Source organism: Numenius arquata, chromosome 6 (genome assembly GCF_964106895.1).
Source record: "Numenius arquata chromosome 6, bNumArq3.hap1.1, whole genome shotgun sequence".
NCBI lineage: Eukaryota > Metazoa > Chordata > Aves > Charadriiformes > Scolopacidae > Numenius > Numenius arquata.
Genome location: NC_133581.1, coordinates 21,080,328 through 21,099,503, shown reverse-complemented (window position 1 = coordinate 21,099,503; position 19,176 = coordinate 21,080,328). Strand labels below are relative to the sequence as shown.

Below are 19,176 nucleotides of genomic sequence, written 5' to 3'. Positions count from 1 at the left end.
AATAGTAATCCTTGTCAATGACACCATTGCTTTATATTCCTCAGCAACTGAAGATGAAGCCAGCGAGTTTTCCATATTTTGTCCAGTGCACACTCAAGAGCCACTCAAGCTGTTTTGCGAGACCTGCGATACCCTTATGTGCCACAGCTGCTTTCTGACAGAGCATAAGGAACACAGGTATCACATGTTGATTGCTTAATCGTAATCCTGACTAAAATTGTAGCTAATTTAGATTTAAGACTGTTCATCTGCATCTCCTGTCAACTGAAGTTGCAGGCTACTCCAAACTTAAAAGCCACAGCTTTAACTCAGTTCAGTTGTCTTAAGCCCCAGCAGTGTAACACATGGGTTACTGCCCTCACAGACTCACTCACTGCTCTCAGCAGTGTATGCCTTCCCAATTGTATTGTCTGGCCAGACTCTTATGTATGCATGTAGTTCCTTGTGATTGTAATCAAAGGCACAAGTTGAACTCAATACTTAGCATGGTTCAAATACTTCTGTTTGTCACATGACTGTGCAAGATCAGAGTTACCAAAGCTTAAGCATGCTGCTTGCCTGTAGAAGTGTGTGAGCAATGTAAGGAATTGTCTATACAGTGACACTTTTTGTGAGATGAGCCTGCGTATATGAGGGGTGATAAAATTTAACTTTGACAGAGAACATTTATAGTAGGAAAGGAGCAGGGGACCATGTCTAGACAGGTATTAAGGCAGCTAGTCCCCTAAACTTATCAACTGATAAGTTGTTTGCTTATCACCAGGAAAAAATATGGTGTTAGAATTTCCCTTTCTTTCACAGGTTCAGACATCTTGATGAAGCTTTGCAAAATCAGAGAGTTATCCTGGAAAATGTCATAACTAAAGTGGAAGAGAAAAAAAATGGAATTCAGGTTTCGGCTAAACAGATTGAAGACAGGTAATTGCTATGCATTTCGTTTTTCATGAAAGTGGGTGAGCAGTAAAAGTATTATTTTCACTAAATGTAGGTTAACAGAAGTAAATGCAGATGCTATATTTTTTTTTTCTTGGAGGGTAGGAAATAATAGGAAGATTAAAAATATAAAACTTGTGTTTAAGTAGTACTAAGTCATGGCATTGTAAGACATGATTCCGTAGTCCTTATAAGGCATGTGGCAGCTGACTTCAGAGTTAAGATTTCTTTGTATAATCTGTTTCTGAACTAGAAAAATTTTACTCTTGTGCCCGATTGGAATCTCCCCAGGAGCAACTTGTACCCATTACCCCTCATCTTTTCCACGTGACTTCTTGTAAAAATAGAGTTTCCATCTTTGTAGCCACCCTATAACTACAGGAACATGGTGATAAGGTCTCCCCTAAGCCTTCTTTTCTCAAGGCTGAACAAACCCAATTCTCTCAGGCTTTCCTCATATGGCAGGTTTCCCAGTCCTTTGATCATCTTTGTGGCCCTTCTACAGACCCTCTCCAGCCTGTCCACATCTTTTTTGCATAGCGTGGACCAGAACTGAACACAGTATTCCAGGCGTGGCCTGACAAGTGCTGAGTAGAGTGGGATAACGACTGTATTTCTGCTGGTGATGCCCTTGTTGATGCAACCCAGCATCCTGTTGGTTTTTTTTTTCAAGAAACCTCAAAACAAGCTGCAATTCCAGTAATGACTAGTATTAAAATATATAAAAATATACTCAGTAAGCTGTTGGATCTCTCTTCTACATTAATAAAACCATTTAAAACACCCTGAAAGAGTACAAATCTATTTATACTATTTATATTCTAGTATAAAGTGAAAGTTTTTTGGATTAGCATGTCACATTCACAGGATAGTGCTCAATGGTTCAATGTCCAGATGGAGATCACTGATGACTGGTGTCCCTCAGGGGTCCATATTGGGACCAGTACACTTTAATATCTTCATCAGTGACATAGAAAGTTGGATCGAGTGTACCCTCAGTAAATTTGAAGATGACTTCAAGCTGAGTGATGCAATTGATATACCTGAGGGATGGGATGCCACCCAGAGGGACAACCTCTGAAGTGGGCCCATGCGAATCTCATGAGGTTCAACAAGGCAAAGTGCAGGGTCCTGCATCTGGATCAGGGCAGCCCCCAATATTGAGGTAGGCTGGGAGATGAAGGGGATTGAGAGCAACTCTGCCAAGAAGGACTTGGGGGTAGCGGAGGATGAAAAGCTGGACATGACCCAACAATGTGCCCTCACAGTCCAGGACACCAACTGCATCCTGGGCTGCATCGAAAAAAGCATGGCCAGCAGGTTAAGGGAGGTGATCCTCCCCCTCAACACCACTGTGGTGAGACCCCACCTGGAGTATTGCATTCAGCTCTGGAGCCCCCAACATAAGAAGGATGTAGACCTGTTGGAGCAGGTCCAGAGGAGGGTCACAAAAATGATCAGAGGGCTGGAGCACCTCTGCTGTGAGGAAAGGCTGAGACAGTTAGGGTTATTTAACCTGGAGAAGAGAAGGCTCCAGGGAGACCTTATTGTAATCTTTCAGTACTTATAAGGGGCTTAAGAGAAAGATGGGGACAAACTTTTTAGAAGGGCCTGTTGCAACAGGACAAAGGGTAATGGTTTTAAACTAAAAGAGGGCAAATGTAGACTAAATATAAGAAAGAAATTTTTTACAATGAGAGTGATGAAACACACGATGAAACACTAGCACAGGTTTCTCATAGAGGTGATAGATGCCCCATCCCTAGAAACATTCAAGGTCAGGTTGGAAGGGGCTTTGAGCAACCTGATCTAGTTGAAGATGTCCCTGCTCATTGCAGGGGTGCTGGATTAGGTGTCCTTTAAAGGTGCCTTTCAATGCAAATCATTCTATGATTCTATGTGCGAAGAGAAGCGTAGGAGAACTTATGGGAAATGGTACAACTTCGTTGGAGTTCTCTGTCAACAGTTAGATCAGTTCTTGTAACAAATAACTACTAAACTGAATAAATGACATACCAGCTGGCTTATCCAGGGATGTTTATCTCTTACCCATAGGTTGCTTGAAGTAAAACATTTACACAAAAAGGTAGAAAATCAAATAAAAATGGCCAAGATGGTTTTGATGAATGAAATCAATAAACGAACTAACATCCTTCTTGAACAACTTGAAGTAAGTAAGGCTAATTTCTTTGATACCTTGGGAAATTAAACTAAATTAAATTTAATCCCAGTGCCAATGGAAAGAATAGAGACTGTGAGAGTTATTGTCCCTTTGCTCATGTTTTCAAATATTATTTTTTTCTCCAGAATTTTATGTGGAATCAACGGTTGACAAAGATTCAGAATGAAGTGGCAAAACGTTTGCTTACCATGAGTTAACCACATTTTCTAATGCAGTTACAGAGAATATGTGTGCACATTTTGAGTACTTACAAAACAAACCAGCTGCTGGTTTTAATGCTTAATTTGTAGAAGACTGCTAGCAGCACATTTAATATCCTGGTTTGAAAATGATCCTCTGGTCTACTTTCTGTAACAGAACCTGCAGTTTTGACCCTTCAGTTTTAGGATGTCCAGTTAAGTATATATAATTTTATTCTGAAATGTGCTGGGCACAAAAGTTGCTAGCAGATCTGATCAGAATTTCTAGTTCTCAGCTATTTTGGGGTAATTTTAGCAGGTATTGGAAAGACAAGGCACTCTGAACTTACACATTTGACTCAAATACAGCTACTCAGTTAAGTAGCTTTACAAAAAAGAGAAATGTATGTTCTCATTTCAGTGTTATTAAACATTAAGTAAGTTCAATGTTCATGTGTTTTGACAGCATTTCGGTGTTTGTCTGAGTTATCTATAACCACAACTGAACTGTGTGTATGCACAGTGCTCTGTTGAAGTTCATGTAAGGGCATCAAATGACATCGAGAGGTGCCAGATTCAAATCAAACAAGGGCAGATTTTTCTTCACATAAATGGTAAATAAATATGGAACTCCTTGCTGCAAGATATTGTGTGTGGGTTCAAAAGTAATTTCAGGCAAATTCATAGAAAAATACACTGAGGGTGATAAAATAGCCTCTGTCCTTGTGGTCCCTAAATCATGAATTGCTGGAGACTGGAAGACCATTCTGAGGAAATGCTGTGTGCTTCCCCTCTTTTTATATTCTTTCTCGGGTCTCTTCTGTTCTGTATTGTAAGAGGCAAGAACACCGTCCAGGTGCAAATTTGGTCCAACTTCTACAGCTATCTTGAGTTACATTATTCTGTTACACCAAGACCAGAATGATGTAGGTTGTTTGCTGCTGGAGAAGTCATTGTTCTTCCTGAATTCAGACATATCTGTTGATTAGGATTTGCTTTATTTTTATGACTGGTGGTATAAAGAGAATTCTAAATAACAGTGTTCCTGCAAATAATGCATAATGTAGTGCCAATGATTGTATGCATTATGTGTGTCTGAATAATGACAACTATCTTCTACTGATTCACATTATTAACAGAAAATCACCAGTGAAAGGAAGCAGAAATTGGAGCAACAACTGCAAAGTGTTGTGGTTTTAAGCAGACAGGTAGAACACGTGCAGAACTTCATCAGTTGGGCAGTGTGCAGTAAAAGCAGCGTCCCATTTCTCTTTAGTAAAGAATTGGTAAGAGCAATACTTATTTTCTCAGTAAATTGAAATTGTGCAATAAATGTGAGAACTTTTTAAAGGATTTAATGTTTCTCAAATAAAACATTTTTACGAACTTATAATTGTGAATAAAATTATCCTCCTTTGATTTGGCACTAGATTGTATTTCAGATCCAGCGTTTGTTAGAGACAAACTGTAACACAGACATAGGCCCTCCTCTGAAGATCAGGTTTACTTGGGATCCCTCCTACTGGACTAAACAACTATCCAATTTGGGTAAGAAAAATAGATTGTTGTTTATTAGGCCAGTACCCAAAGCTAGATCAGACAGATATAGACAATACAGTACTTTCCCAAAAGTGCTCTCCTTTTTCTGTTTTGACTTCCAGTTTTGTACCTCTTGTCATGTTCTGAAGAAGAGCTAGTGTGGCTGAACTTTCCTGGTTTTCCCTCCAGTTATATCAATTCACCTATTAGAAGACATTGTTATATATAAATATTACTTTATAAACATTACCTAAAAATACGCTCTGTAAATATCATCTTTGATGGTCTTACAAAATCCCAATATAAGAACACAACTGCTGTTTCAGTGGAAACACGCTGCAGGACTAAACAAATAACTTTTAACTGAAATTACCTAAAATGTAGTGTCATTGGCTATCAAACAGCCTTGACTTTGCCCAATGTATTTGTAATTCAGTTCTGTCCCAGCAAGCAACAGCTCTGTGCAACACTGTGACTCTGGCAGTCCTGTAAGGAGTGCCCTGGGTGAAACGGAGTATCTGCAGTGGGCCTTGTGCAATTTCCTCTGCCTTACCCAGGGGCACCTGGGCTTAGTCATGCTTGCGCTCCTCAGATCTTTTGGTATCTTAGTGGCCAAGGGACCTGAACAGTGCTTTAGTCACAACTAACAGGCACAAAGATGACTTTAAGACATTGACTGTATAATAATTACAGTGTTATTTATATAATGAATGTGCGTACTGTGACTTTGTTTCCCAACAGCTATAAATTTCCCAACTGCAGTAGGTTTTTACAGTAAATTCAGTTTGGTGGACTGATCAATGGTCTAAAAGATTGGTTCTCTTCCCATTTTAAGATATTTAAAACTAGATGAGGTAAAACACTTTCAAAAGTATTACAGGGAATAATCTCTTGACTAAAAGCATGGACAAGATCAGTTCATAGGTCACTTCTATTTCTAGCTTTTATGCTTCTCACCTACATACCATCAATCTCTTTTATTTTTGTCACTTTCACCCTGGAAGTGGTCTTTTGTACTTGTGCTTATGGATGAGAAGATATGCTTATACTTTAGTAAAAAATGAAAGTATAAGCCATATCCATTTTAAAAATAAGTTGAGGTCAATTTTTCAAAGCATTTGCTGGTAATTTAACTATGAGTTCCACTGACATCAGTGGAAGTTCGGTGTGATTTTAAATCACTGAAAAATTTGTCTTGAAGCTGTGTTGAAGGACTGTTTGGATAGGATATTTGAATATTGTTTGTATTTGAAATGAAGACAAGGGAATGGCCAGTGCTCACAGTTTTTACTGTGTAAATTTTTCAAGATCACAGGAGGGAGTAAACTTGCTGTATTTTTCTAGGAGGTTTCACTATGGAAGGTGGACACATTTCTCATTCAGATGTGCTGCTCTGTGGAAATGTGCAAGGATTACCGACCTCCTTGTTTCAGGGGCACTGTTCACCAACATCACAGCTGGACCCTGTGAATAGCCAGCCACATGAGTTTCCACCTGCAGTTCAGTGTCCTGCGCCTGTGTGTTGCTCGCACTGTCTCAGCATACCTCACCCAAACAAAGCTCAGCCTTCATACCAAGACATAAACCGCCCTCAAAATTTTCGACAACCTCCAGAAGTGCATCAGCAGCACTTTTCTCTGCAGTACAGCATGCAGCAACATGACAAAGAGCAAAGGGGTCCCCCCCAGCCTATGAAACTAACACAATCGGGACTGGAACAGCAGTCACAGTCAGAGCCGGAGAATGTGTCTGGAAGGATGGGAAAGCACTTACCATCCCAGCAGCTGCAGCAGACTGCACCCCTGGGTTATGCTGTTGTATCACATGAGGCTCAGCAAGTTCACATGAGCCATCCACAGCCATTCCACACACAGGCTTCTGTGCAGGCATCAACTGTGCAAGTGCAACTTGGTCATCTCCAGAAGATAAAATCTAACCACTTGCAGCAGCCACCACAGCAGCAGCAGATGCCACCAGCATCACCACCATCAGGTCAGAATGAGAACACCCACAAGCAAGTCATCCAGCAGAGCCTGGACATAATGCACCACCAGTTTGAACTGGAGGAGATGAAAAAGGATCTGGAGCTTCTTCTGCAGGCCCAAGGACAGTCCAGCTTGCAGCTGAACCAAGCCAAGCCACATCAGCATGTTCAACAGACCATAGTTGGTCAAATCAACTACATAGTAAGGCAGCCAGCCCCAGTTCAGCAGCAAATCCAAGATGAACCACAAGTAAGTTCTCTAAAAGTTCTTTCCTATTGTGTTTAGTCAATGTAAGCTCAGAAAAGGGAGACACCTTTGAGATTTCATGTATTTGGTTGAACTTCCTCTTGTTGTCTTGTCTATTTAGGAGAGGCTTCATGCCTCATGCAGATTGGGCCAAAATTTTCTGTAAAGTGCTGCATAAACAACCCGGATCCCAAAGATCCACGTCTCTAAATAGACAAGGCGAGCAGCAGATGGGAGAATAAAACATCATCATTGCTTCTTTGTGAATAGGTAACTGTGGGACTGCAGTAGTCTCACTCTCCATTTCATCTCCTTTTTACTGGGAACATTAAGCCCTGAGTCCTTGAAAAAGAATCCCTTTTGATTCTGAATAATTAGTGAAAATGGAGTGAAGAACACCTTTTTTTTCAGTCTGAGACTTATTTCCCATTCTACTAGTAATTGCTCGTGCTACTGCATCATGTTCTTTAAGATTTTAATCAGTATTCATATATGATACTCTATACAGCTTTGTCAGCAGGGCTAAGAGCTTCTCCCCCTTTCCTCTGTTGGTAAGAATCCTGCTTTTGAAAAAGGGACAGTGCTTGATGGTGAGCATCCAAACTACAAGGCAGATAAGGCGCACAATGTGGGGGCTTTGAAACTCATTCGAAACAGTGGGGATTGCAGTGGAAAGGTGGCTGGGACTTCCCATTGTGTAAATTCGGTGGAGTTCCCACCTTGAATAGCTCTCAAAGTGGCTTACCTATAGGGACAGACTGCAGACTCTTGGAATAGCTGTACATTTCAGCAGCTTTATTGATTTTAATTTTTTTTTTAATTCATTAATGTTTGAGAGAAATCTTTCTCTATTCATTTATTTCTCTGCTTAGTCTTACTTTGAACATCTTTATTGTCTTAGAGTATTCCCCATCTTGTCATATTGTGTATGCTGTGAGTTCATGTGAATTTGTTACCATTTTTCTTTCTGGGATTTTGAAAACATAAATTCTTAATTGTGATTTGTAGGTCTGTGAGAGTTCCACTGAACTTGATGCCCAGAAGCTTGTAATTCCTCTTAGCAAACGTGATAGTCCCTCCCTGTCACAGTCACCAGATGAAGAAGCCAGTGTCAGTAGTCACTCCCCTGAGAGCACATTGCAACAATCAGCTTTCCATCCAGTGAGAAAGGTATAAAGAACTTTTATTTTAAAAATATTTTAAAGGGAAAACATGAGTTGATTATATTGAATATAATATGGTATTGGAATTTGCAATCAGGTTGAAAAAATTAAAATACAGTAAATGTCAAGAAAACAGCTTGTAAATCTTGCAAGACAGTCATAGCGTAACCTAGTGTACATCTCCTAGTAAGATGCCTACACTGTGCTGTGGCCAGGATCAGCAACTGTTCTATAAGCTGGTAGTGTTTAGATCCGGGTGGCATGATTGTTAAGCATGAGCTGGTAAATAAACAGAAGACCTACTTCACTGAGTAAATTCTGTTTAGTCCTTATCTCTTGGGATTTAAGTATCAGGACTTTCTAACTACCATACTAGCAGCAGTTAACGTGGAAAAAAAGCGTCAGAGATTCTGATGAAATCAGGCTTGAGAAACATCCTTCGACATAGTTGCCCCAGAAATAACAACACTAATTATTACTGAAGATGTGGTGTCTGAAAGGGATATAATTCTGTTACACACACAAGGAGAAGGAGTATATAAGCAGAAAAATCATAGATTTCTGTATCTCTGGAATATTTCAGCACATAACAGAGCCATGCTTTGATCCTTCCACCTACTGGGAGGCCCTAACTATTGAAGCAGCAGCATAAACAAAACCAGGAGGGCTCATCTTTATCAGTAGAACCTTGCTGGCTCTGGATATCACCTGTGTATTTGAGGCAGAGAAGTTGCCTTTTACCTCTCTGTACAGTTTGTTTAAAACACTCCAAGCAGCACTTCATATTCTGGTTGCTCAGATCTGTTTGGTACTTGTGTGTACGACTCATGTTTTGTACCATGCAGAAGTCTTTCATTGATATTTTTTCTTGAAATTTGTGTGTAGAATATTGAAGAACTTCTCTTTCCTTACTAGACCCCAAAATTATGTTATTTTACCCTTCTTTAATATGTAGCTTTGTTGACCCAACATATTTATGATGCAATACCCATTCAGAGAGTTGTTGGAGATCCTTTTGGGAATTGTAGAGAAACAGAAAGGTAATGATTACTGAGGCTCTGGAAGCAACATGCAAATCAGATTTGGAAGCTACAAAAAAATCTACAATTGCTAACTTAATCCTGTAGATGTGATGGAATTTCTAGATCAGGCTGATGGTAACACAACTTTCTGAGTTGATGCTCTCTGGCTCTGAACTTTCACACGTGGAAGCAGATCTCCCTTAACTTCTGATGATAGAGCACAGGATTGAGGAAAGCTATGCAAATTCTCTAGGATAGGACTACATTTACTTTAGGATATGACTGTAAAAATTGAAGATGTGTATTTAAGGCCTGAGCAAGACCATGAACCTGAGCACATACTTTTCTTGTAATGCAGAAACACTCTCAAAGGTATTTGTGAAAATGAAAGGTGATGCTAACCAACTAGCTTTCAGAGGCTTTTTTTACATGCATGTTGAAGAAGCTGTCCTTTGTCCTTTGTTTTCTGGATCTGTAAAGGAAGGTTACCCCCAACAGCTTAAACAAGAAAAGTCAGAAAGAGGGAAGAAAATGGAAGCAGATGTGCAAGAGAGGCACTAGTGTAGTCTGATGGGAAAAAGAGGAGAAAAAAAAGGAAGAAGGGCTGTTTTGATGCTGTACAAGTTGAGAAGGCAGCAAGAGGAAGATACTCCTAGGAAAAAAAAAAAAGTAAATTTTTCTAATGGTACTGAGAAGTGTATGCCTTTGTGCAGAAAGCACAGATGTCTCTGTTTTTTTATTAGTTTCCTGGTACCTCTGCAAGAAATGGGGATATTCAACAGCTACAGTACCCCATCTTTGCTTGTATTTATCTCTTGTAATGAGCTGTTTGGGCTGAAGCCTAATTTACTGACAGCTCTGGCAATGGCTAATTAGAAATGATGAAGAGAAACAGCAGAGTAAGGAAACCCTTGAAATACATTCTTTGCAAATGCTGTTTAAAGATGTCTGACTGCTTTTGCTGACAATTAGATTAAACCTAGGTTTAAATGGGAGATCGGTTCCTATTTGAGAACAAGGGGATGTGTCTATTCATTCTCATCTCTGTCTCACCTGATTAAATATTTGCATGCTTATCTCCAGACAAAACTAGGATAGGTGTTTGTCCATTTACTTTCATGTGGCCTGCATTCAGAACATTTCGTCTTTCTCAAGTTCTTGGAGGACATGGAAAATGTGAATGGGGGGAAGTCTAAAATACTGCACTTGGACAATATGGTAGAGAAACCTTTTGATACCTGGAGAAGAACTGTATTCTGCTTTCTGGAGAATAACTGGTATTGGACTTCTTGGCCTTGTGGTGCAATTCTGCTGAACTCTGAAGGCACACAGTCTTTGTTGTGTGCAGCATTCCTAGTGGAGTAGGTAATTCTCTGGCTGCTGAGATTCTTTCATTAAAGAGAAAGCAGTATGAACCAGGATGTAGCAAAACTCAGAATTAACTGTTTAGTGATGTATTTGCCAAGATCTGTCAAAAAATAAAGGCTTCCATTAGCCCAGTGTTTTCCTTTATTTTGGAGGGGGCAATGCTTGATTGCTTATGGAATTAAACATCTGTACATTAATTTCAAAATGTGCTTACGGTACGCATTTGATACTATTGACTGATAACTAGATGAATTGTCTGCATATGGGATCATATTTATGTATGAAGCAATATAGAGCAGATGCTATTAATAGTTTGGGATCATAACACTACTCATAAATGGGGAAACCACAAGTACGTTATTCAGATCATCCCAGACAAGTGGTAGTGCAGCCGTTACACCACAGTGTGAGGCACTCGCATGCCATGTGAGTGCCTTTGAGTTCAAAGAATGCCTGTTCAGGTTATTCTGATGATAAACTGTTTTCTGTCCCTCACAATTAAAGCTGGTTATTGATAAACAGAAGTAGAGAAGCAAGGATGAAACACTTTACACACTTGTAAAATGTCCTCTTGTGTTACATTTCACCATCTATGAGGACAAAAATTAAATCTAGCTTCACTAAACAGAGAGAATTTTGGCTTTCCAGTCACATAAAGTAAAGCTTTTCTAGCTTGTGTCGTTCAGAAACATTGGCATCAAGGCTACTGCTGACTTAAAGTTCAGAGTATTTCCTGTCTGTGCTCACCTGCTCTGTATGCATGTGTATAGTATAGTATCTAAACATTTAACTTCACTTATGTGTGGGCTTGTTTTTATTTTTTTCACTGTTTTTGGAACATTAATGGTGGTATTTCGTCAGCCTTTCTGTCTTACTATGTATTCCTCTAACTATTCTTTCTCTGTGAATTGAATTTTGTGTGTAGAATAAGGTTCTATACTTAGACCATTGACTGTTTGATATAAGTCAAGTACTGCACTTAGCATAACTTTGGGGTTGGTTAACACCTTTTTAGAATGCAACACCAGAAATGGAAGTCTTCTATCTATGTGCAAAATGGATATAATTTTCTTTTCACACTCTCCTGTCAGTATACTTCACTCATGTAGCTGTGACCTCTTTTTTGGATTGTGGACTTGTTCTGTCTCCGTGCCTGTCCAATACGTAGGCTCTCCAGTAAGAATGCCAGCAAGACAGAGGACAAATCTCATAATAACTTTTGCGATACCTGCACTTTTGTTCTAGAAAATCGTGCCAAGCTCTAGCAAACAGATTTTATACAAGCTATTGAATTTCTAAGTTGTAGTGTGAAGGATTAAGTACTCAATTAGATTAACAATTTTGTGGAAAGGGTTACCAACCTTCTGCAATGATATGGTACTCCTGTTGCTTTTACATAGTATGATACTGAGTTATTAATTTGCACACAGGACTGGAGAGGTCATCTATTATGGAGCAGAGGTGAAAATAATAAGATATTTTTGGCCTAATTGTGTTTTTCAGGAGTAATAAAGGGCATACGCTCCCTGTTTTGCTTACATGTACCTAATTGTCATTTGTGGCTGTGATGAGCAAGAGGTCTAAAGGCTGTACCTAGCATTTGATGAAATGTTGTAATTGCTGCACATCTATTGCACAAATTTGTAGTTTGAGCCTCAGGTACTGCTGCAACAGACATTGGTGGTGTTGCAGGGCCAGCTGGACATCTCTCCTCCTCAGACTCCATTAAGTGCATCCTTTTCTCTAGTTAGGAGCAGGACCTTTACTTCTGGGAGGGAGGATTCCTTTTCTTGTCCAGCTGTTGGGTTGCATACTGGACAGTGGAACACTCTGTACCATCCCCACTCATCCTAAAAACCTAACTGGCTTGGGCACCTGTGGTTCTGCCTTCTGGGACGCTGATCAGTTGTGAGAAGATTGGACAGCGTTTGTCAAACTCGGGTTTGGTTTTGTTCCTTAGCAACCTTTGAGACTTTCTCCCCTTGAGCTGTTATTTCACCTTCTGCTTAAAATAAATCTCTGAATATGTCAGGCACTGAATTAGTAAATTGTTAGTGAACAGCTGTATCTATTCATTTATAGCTGTAGCCAATAGCTGAGCCCAAGGAAAGGGTAAAGGAAACAGACAAATATAAACTGATCCTTTGATGATACACTATCCCAGCCTATGAAAGCTTTAGGGACTTTCCCAACTGAAGGTTGTATCCACGCAGTTGTGTTTTGCAGCTCTTCATGGACCCCTCCTCTGTGAATTGTCTAATCCATTTTTTGAGTCCATTTTAATACTATTGGTCTCTCCCATTCTGCAACAGCTGAGTTTTGCATTATAAGAGAAGTTCCTCTGTGTGCTTACTGTAAGTCTGTTCCCTGATAATTCAGTAGGATGCCTTGTAGTTCTTGTGTTAGGAAAACCAGTGAATAATCACTCTGTATTCACCACCTTCATAACGTGATTGCTGGTCTCTCTATGGTCTTTTTTTTTTTTTTTTTTTTTTTTATGGAAGCCATTCTATAGTTTGGTCCTTTATATCTTTGGCCGTTTTCTCTATATTTTGTGGTTTTGATAAATCCTTTTTGAGGCAGGGTGACCAGAAGTAGTAATCAAGGTGTAAACACATGGCAATTTTGTTTAGTGCTATAATGCAGATTTTTGTATTGTTCTTTTTGATTCACAGTAGGTCCCAGCTTCTTAGTTCAAGAGCTCTGTTTGTCTCAAACCCCATAAAGTACCTGAAACGAGGAATTCTTGAAAACATTCCACGCCACCAAGGAGTGCTCTTGAGAGCACTTCAAGAGAGGCTTCTGTTTTATTCCGATTATATGCAATGGTGACATTTTATACAAGACTAACATGGTGACAGTTCATGGTGGAACCTCTCATCAAGTCTCCTGGTACTTGATGCGTGTGAACTTCTAGGCTCTGACATGCTGATGCTACTGTTACTACAGGATTATTAGAGTGAACAATTGATCTCGGTCTGCTGTAGATGGCATTCTAAGGTATTTTGCCCCAACACATTTTTCCTAAACTTTCTTAATGAAAACTCCTCTGTCTCGCTGGCAAATGCTTAGCTAATGTTGGTTTTTTTTTTCTTTAAAAGCATGTGAAATTTGTGGGAGAGCAGTTTGGGGGCACAGTACAGGTTTTATTTTTGTTAGCATTGCGCTGGGCATGTTGTGATTATGTAGTGACTGAAAGTAATGATAATTTAATACTTGATCCTGGGAGTTTGAATCTGAGCTTGGGACTGGGGTGGGTTTGTTGTTGCTGGTTTTGGTTTTTTTTTTTTTGTTTGTTTGTTGTTTTTTTTTTCTAATTACTATTAATTTTAGAGGGATTAGAGGTGAAAGAAATAATGATAATAGCCTGGAATTCAGGGTCCTGCAAATTCCTAAAGTATCAGAGTATTTTTAGACTTTAAAGAATTGAGCTGCTTACAGCACAAATGCATTCATGCTTAATGCAATTAGGTACATTTCCCAGAATGTTAATTTAACAAAACCTTTTCCTTTGACCTGGAAAAAAGGATAAATAAAACATGATGCTGCTTGCTCTTCCTCCTTCCGCTTTAAGCCAGCTCCAGTTTATTCAGACAAAATGTTAAGGAAGATTTTGATTCTTTTTCTCATAAAAAACGGAAAGGAAATCCTTTGGATTTTATTCTGAAATTGGGAAATACTAATAGGAAGCATGTGTAGGCTGTGTTATCAGTGCTGCTGTGTGCGGTGAGTTAAACAACTGGATTGGAGTAGTACATTTGTTTAACCTCCTAGCATAATGAGCTGCCAGGGGGATTGCTCCACTTAATAGCAGCCGTTCATTACTCTGCAACCATTTGCAGCGTGTTATTTCTCTTATAGCAAAGAGAATTGGCGGTTCCTAGTTTTAGCTTTCTTTATCTGTGACACTTAATGTCAACAGCCTTGAGACTTTGCCAAAACAATCCTAACAAATCCTAATCCCAGTGTTTCAAGGTAAGTATTTGCTTCTCAGAATTCTTCTCTATTAGTGCTGCATGTTTACACTGGACCTTTTTAAATGCAACAGTGATCAAAGAAATATTTGAATTGAACAATATATTTATTTTTTGTTCTCTGAAGGCACTTTGCATGTTCTTTCTTCTTACCTTTTACTACCATAGCTATGAAATATGTGGTAGAAGGCATTTTGGGGTGGTGATGCTGCTGCCATTATATTATAAGGATCATCAGACCAAGATTAATTATGAGACAATGAGAATTCCATTTATAATGACACAGATGTAGTTTGATGTGCCAGGCTGTACACTAAAATGTCAAAAGTTTCAAATAACCTACAGCTGAAGCCACCTTCTACCCAAGAGCATAATTAATACTTGTTGTTCAAAGGGTGCAATGTAAAAGCAATAGAGCTTTTATAAAACAGAGATCAATTCTTTAAAGGCATCCCATTTGCAAAAAGTAGCTGAACTGTCAAGGGAAAAGAGAAATTTTTGCTAATGGCAAAAGAAATGATTATTTTAGGGAGTGAATTAATAGGCTATTAATGAGCCTTGCTCCCAGTGCATTGTTCACTTCACACTTGACAGCAGCTCCATGGATCAGAATGGAATGTGTCTGTTCTTAACTGAGTTTTAATATTTTGCACTGAAAGATCATAATGTTGCTTCATCATTAAAATAACCACAAAATTAACTTTTGCCCCAAGGGAAAGACAGATGGCAGTTTGATGGCCTCATTACTCTTTTTTTCTTTTTAACAAGAGTAAGGTTTTATATTGGCTTATATAATCTAAAAAGATCTCTGAAGAAACTGATGCTAGCTAGAAGAGTAAAAAAGATATAGTCATATAATGAAATTGAATTTCTCAAAATTTTAGTTACAACGAAGTCTTATGCGTGTGTCTATTTCTTTTTTTCTGCAGTAGGAGTCGTCCCAGCAAGTAGTCCCAGTAAGTGAACTTGTCTCACTGAAGCCAGGACTAATCCTACCGTTGTCTTAGCAGGGCTAACATTGCACCTGCAGTGCATGCAGTTCCACACAGACAGGTGTTCACGGGGTCAGGTCTCAATACATAATAGATGGTGGCATGCTCTCATAACGTAAGTAAAGGAAGCATGTAGCGATTAGAAGAAGTGAATAGCCACAAGATCTCCAGTTAACTTGCTATGCAGCTTTGGGTGGTGTGCCTAGCACATGTTTGCCTCAGCATGCCCATTTCCAATGGAGCACAGCATTAGGTAGTTCCTGTTGACTCAGACAGGAATTTGTGAATGACTCATGATTTTGAGAATCTGACTAAATAAATATTTAACTACCTCACAGGGACTTAATTAATGCTCACAATGGACTTTGAAATAAGGGGAAAAGGCAAGGCTAATTACAGTCCATCTGTCCCATTCAAGCATGAATTCTGCTTCTTTTTTTTTTATTATTTTCTGTAAGTGTTATGAGAACAATTTGTGGGTTTATTTTGTCATCTGAAAAAGGCTCATGATAAAAGGAGTGATGGAATGAAAAGGAAAATGTGTACTTGGTAGGCCAGATTTGTCACTGCACGTGCAGGAACCTGTCACAAGCAAATTATGACAGCAAATGAACATTTTTGATCTTTGTGGACTTCTTTAGGATGTGACCATGAAAGGTGGGTTCCTTTCTGACCTACATTATCTTCCTTTGCTTTGAAACCTGAGCGTTCTTAGGAATGCTCTATGAGACAGAGTATATGGAAAATGGTGCCTCTGTCTATGCATTTACTCATTTACTGTGTTCTAGTTTGCAGCTCAAATGTAAGATAGGAAGAATATGTTTGACTAGTTCCAGCTGGTTCCAAGAAGCTGTTAGCTCAGACAGCTTAGATTTAGGGACATTCATTTGCCCCAAGAGGAGGAAAATGGCCAATACTCTGGCTGCAGACACCCAGTACTCTCTGGGATGCCTTCTACATGAAAGGACTGTTTAAAACAGACTTAGTAGAGCACTGTGTGAATGGCACAAACCTTCCCTAGCACTGCAGAAGAGTTGACCTCTTCCTGTCTCAAATGCAGGCGATTTTGTCTCATTGAATTTAGGCGGTCACTGTTCAGGCAAAGCTCCTACTGTAATACATATTGCAAATTGAGGAAAAGGAAGTAAAATTGCATCCTTAGGTGAAAATTAATATCTGTGGGCAGTGTTCTCTTAGCACATAGGTGATATGCATTGCAAACAGAGGAATTCGAGACTGACTTCTTTGGCATTATGTAGGATTTACACAGGCACAACTGACAGCTCAAGCTAGACCACTGTCTTTACCACTGTTGGATTAAGATGGACTAAGGTATCAAAATCCAAAATGGAATAACAGTTCAGAAAAATACTAATTAAATCTAGGAAAGGGGTCCTGTCTCAGATTCACTTCTAAGTCACAGGCCTCTAGCAGAAAAATAAGTACAACAATGAAACTAAACTCTAATTCAGATGCGACTGATACATTTCCTCTTAATTTGAGTGCTCCTTATTATATAGGAGCACTATATATTGACTATATATTTGTAGTCAAATGAAAAGGATTTATTTAATCAATTATCAAGGGTGAAACACCAATGAACTATGATGAAATAAATGGAAAATTACATATCCAAATGACAAAGATCTGCATGCTTCTTAAGACTGCTTATATTTGCTTCATATATATTTGCATCAGGACAAAGAGTCCTGATTTCAGAACAGTCACACATTCCTGGTAGTAAGGCAGCTTAAGGAAGTCACCTAGATGTGTGGATTTGCTTTGTTTTGCATAACAGTATTTCTGTGGTTTTGACAGTGACAAATCATGAGACAGTAGAAAATGCATGTTGCTAAGACTGTTTCAGAGACTTTGGTAAATATTGCCTTTCTTTGGAAACTAGACATGTACATCCTTTCCTCATTAATACCTGTAGGATGTTTCTGGATTTACACCACGATATTTAAAGGGCAAGTGCCCTAGGTTTTAATGGGACAGACTCACTAAGTAGCATAAAGTTTTCAGCATCATTAACAGTAACAATATTTTCATCCGCTTGTGTCAGACCTCAATCTTATTTCTTCTGAATCTTCTTTCTGAATAAAATGATCTGATGATTTTTTAATAAAATGATAAAATTTCTGATCTGAATTTTATTTCTTGTGGAATAACTTAATGGAAGCTAGTAGAGTTTCTATCAAGGATTGATTTACTACAATATTTGACATGCTTAGATTTCCCCTTCATTGTTGGAAGTTAAAAGTCAGGATTCCTTGGACTGATTCCTTCTTCAAAGGAGGATATTTTTTGTAAATCACAGAAGAGTAATCTAGGTATCTCCTTTTTCAGTTTTCGGTTTTAATGGTGGAAACTCTAAAGATTTTGGAAATAATATAAGATTACAACAGATACTTTCAAGCCCTCGTGACACAACTGGTTGATTACATATAGCTGAAACAGAGTATCTCATCCATTATAGAAAAAGCAGTAGCATTTTGCTGCTGAAAAGCTTATTAACATGTTTTGTTTTCTCTTTTCCCAGCGTTCGGCATCCTTAAGTATTGTGGGCTTTTCAAACAATTTAGAAATGGAGTTACCTTCAACAAAGTTATCTAGCTCAGCCGATCTACAGATGCAAGGTGCAGCTGCTGTAACACTTGGCCCGTCCCTGAATGTCCTTTGTGACTGTGATACTCCACCAGAGTTGGTTTCCAGCTACAGCTTGGCATTGGGCAGAGCTCCAAGTGACCTGAGCCCTGGGGCCACTGATGGCCGCGCACCAGGTGATGCACTCCAGGGCAGCACTAAGTGCAAGGTAGGAATTGCTCAAACTCTTCTACTGAAAGGGAATCCACTTTCATTGATAGCACATGTTATTGTCAGTCAGTCAGTCAAAGGCAGCTATTCCAGTAAGTAAAGTTTTCCTTGTCTGGTATTTGAAGACTGTTTACAAATTATTTTCTTAAGATGGAAAGAAAGAAAACTACTAATCAAATTTGATATTTTTTATTTTTGCACGTCCTGAAGTTGGAAAATGAAGACTTCAATACTGCAGATCATCCTCTAGAAAACAGCTTGACTACTCCTGAGCAAGATGCAGTTAATGAATTAACTCTTTCTATGCAAAAAGTGCTTGAAGAGCCTATTAATCTTTCGATCAAAAAATCTCAGCATTGCACTTCTCCTTCTGAACTGCTCAGCAACACTTCATTCCTGCCTGTGAATGCCAGAATGAGACAAATTAGTGGCAAAGAAGGTACCAGGCTTTTCATTATTTCATTTAGATTTTTGGTCCTTCTTTCTTTCTTAGCACTGTGCATTGCAAGCGTTGCAAATCAGTATGCTTAGTAATGTGCTTACATATAAATGTGCTTTTCCAGCAAGCTTTAAATATTATCAGAGTACTTAATCCAATGGAAAAGTGTGTTTGATCTCGTTTGTGGAGGAAAAACATGGAAATGATATGCCTTGAAGGATGTGGCATCCTTCATCTATGAACCAGAAATGAGTGTGTCTGTGTGAAGGACCTGGAGTATTAGTTCTCTTAGAAGCACTCCGGTTAATGAGACCTGCAGTTATGACTATTGAAGAGC

The 19,176-nt window shown here is 39.0% G+C and overlaps 1 protein-coding gene across 1 annotated transcript in view; it reads left to right on the top strand.

The window, feature by feature from the left end:
* Positions 1 to 19,176, top strand: part of TRIM66 (tripartite motif containing 66) — a 51,672-nt gene that overhangs the window by 20,547 nt on the left and 11,949 nt on the right. Inside the window, exons 4-12 of the mRNA XM_074149120.1 lie at positions 45 to 177; positions 802 to 918; positions 2,989 to 3,103; positions 4,434 to 4,580; positions 4,725 to 4,842; positions 6,178 to 7,067; positions 8,073 to 8,234; positions 18,126 to 18,398; positions 18,611 to 18,839. Coding sequence (XP_074005221.1) covers positions 45 to 177; positions 802 to 918; positions 2,989 to 3,103; positions 4,434 to 4,580; positions 4,725 to 4,842; positions 6,178 to 7,067; positions 8,073 to 8,234; positions 18,126 to 18,398; positions 18,611 to 18,839 — 2,184 coding nt within the window. The remainder of the gene's footprint in view (positions 1 to 44; positions 178 to 801; positions 919 to 2,988; positions 3,104 to 4,433; positions 4,581 to 4,724; positions 4,843 to 6,177; positions 7,068 to 8,072; positions 8,235 to 18,125; positions 18,399 to 18,610; positions 18,840 to 19,176) is intronic.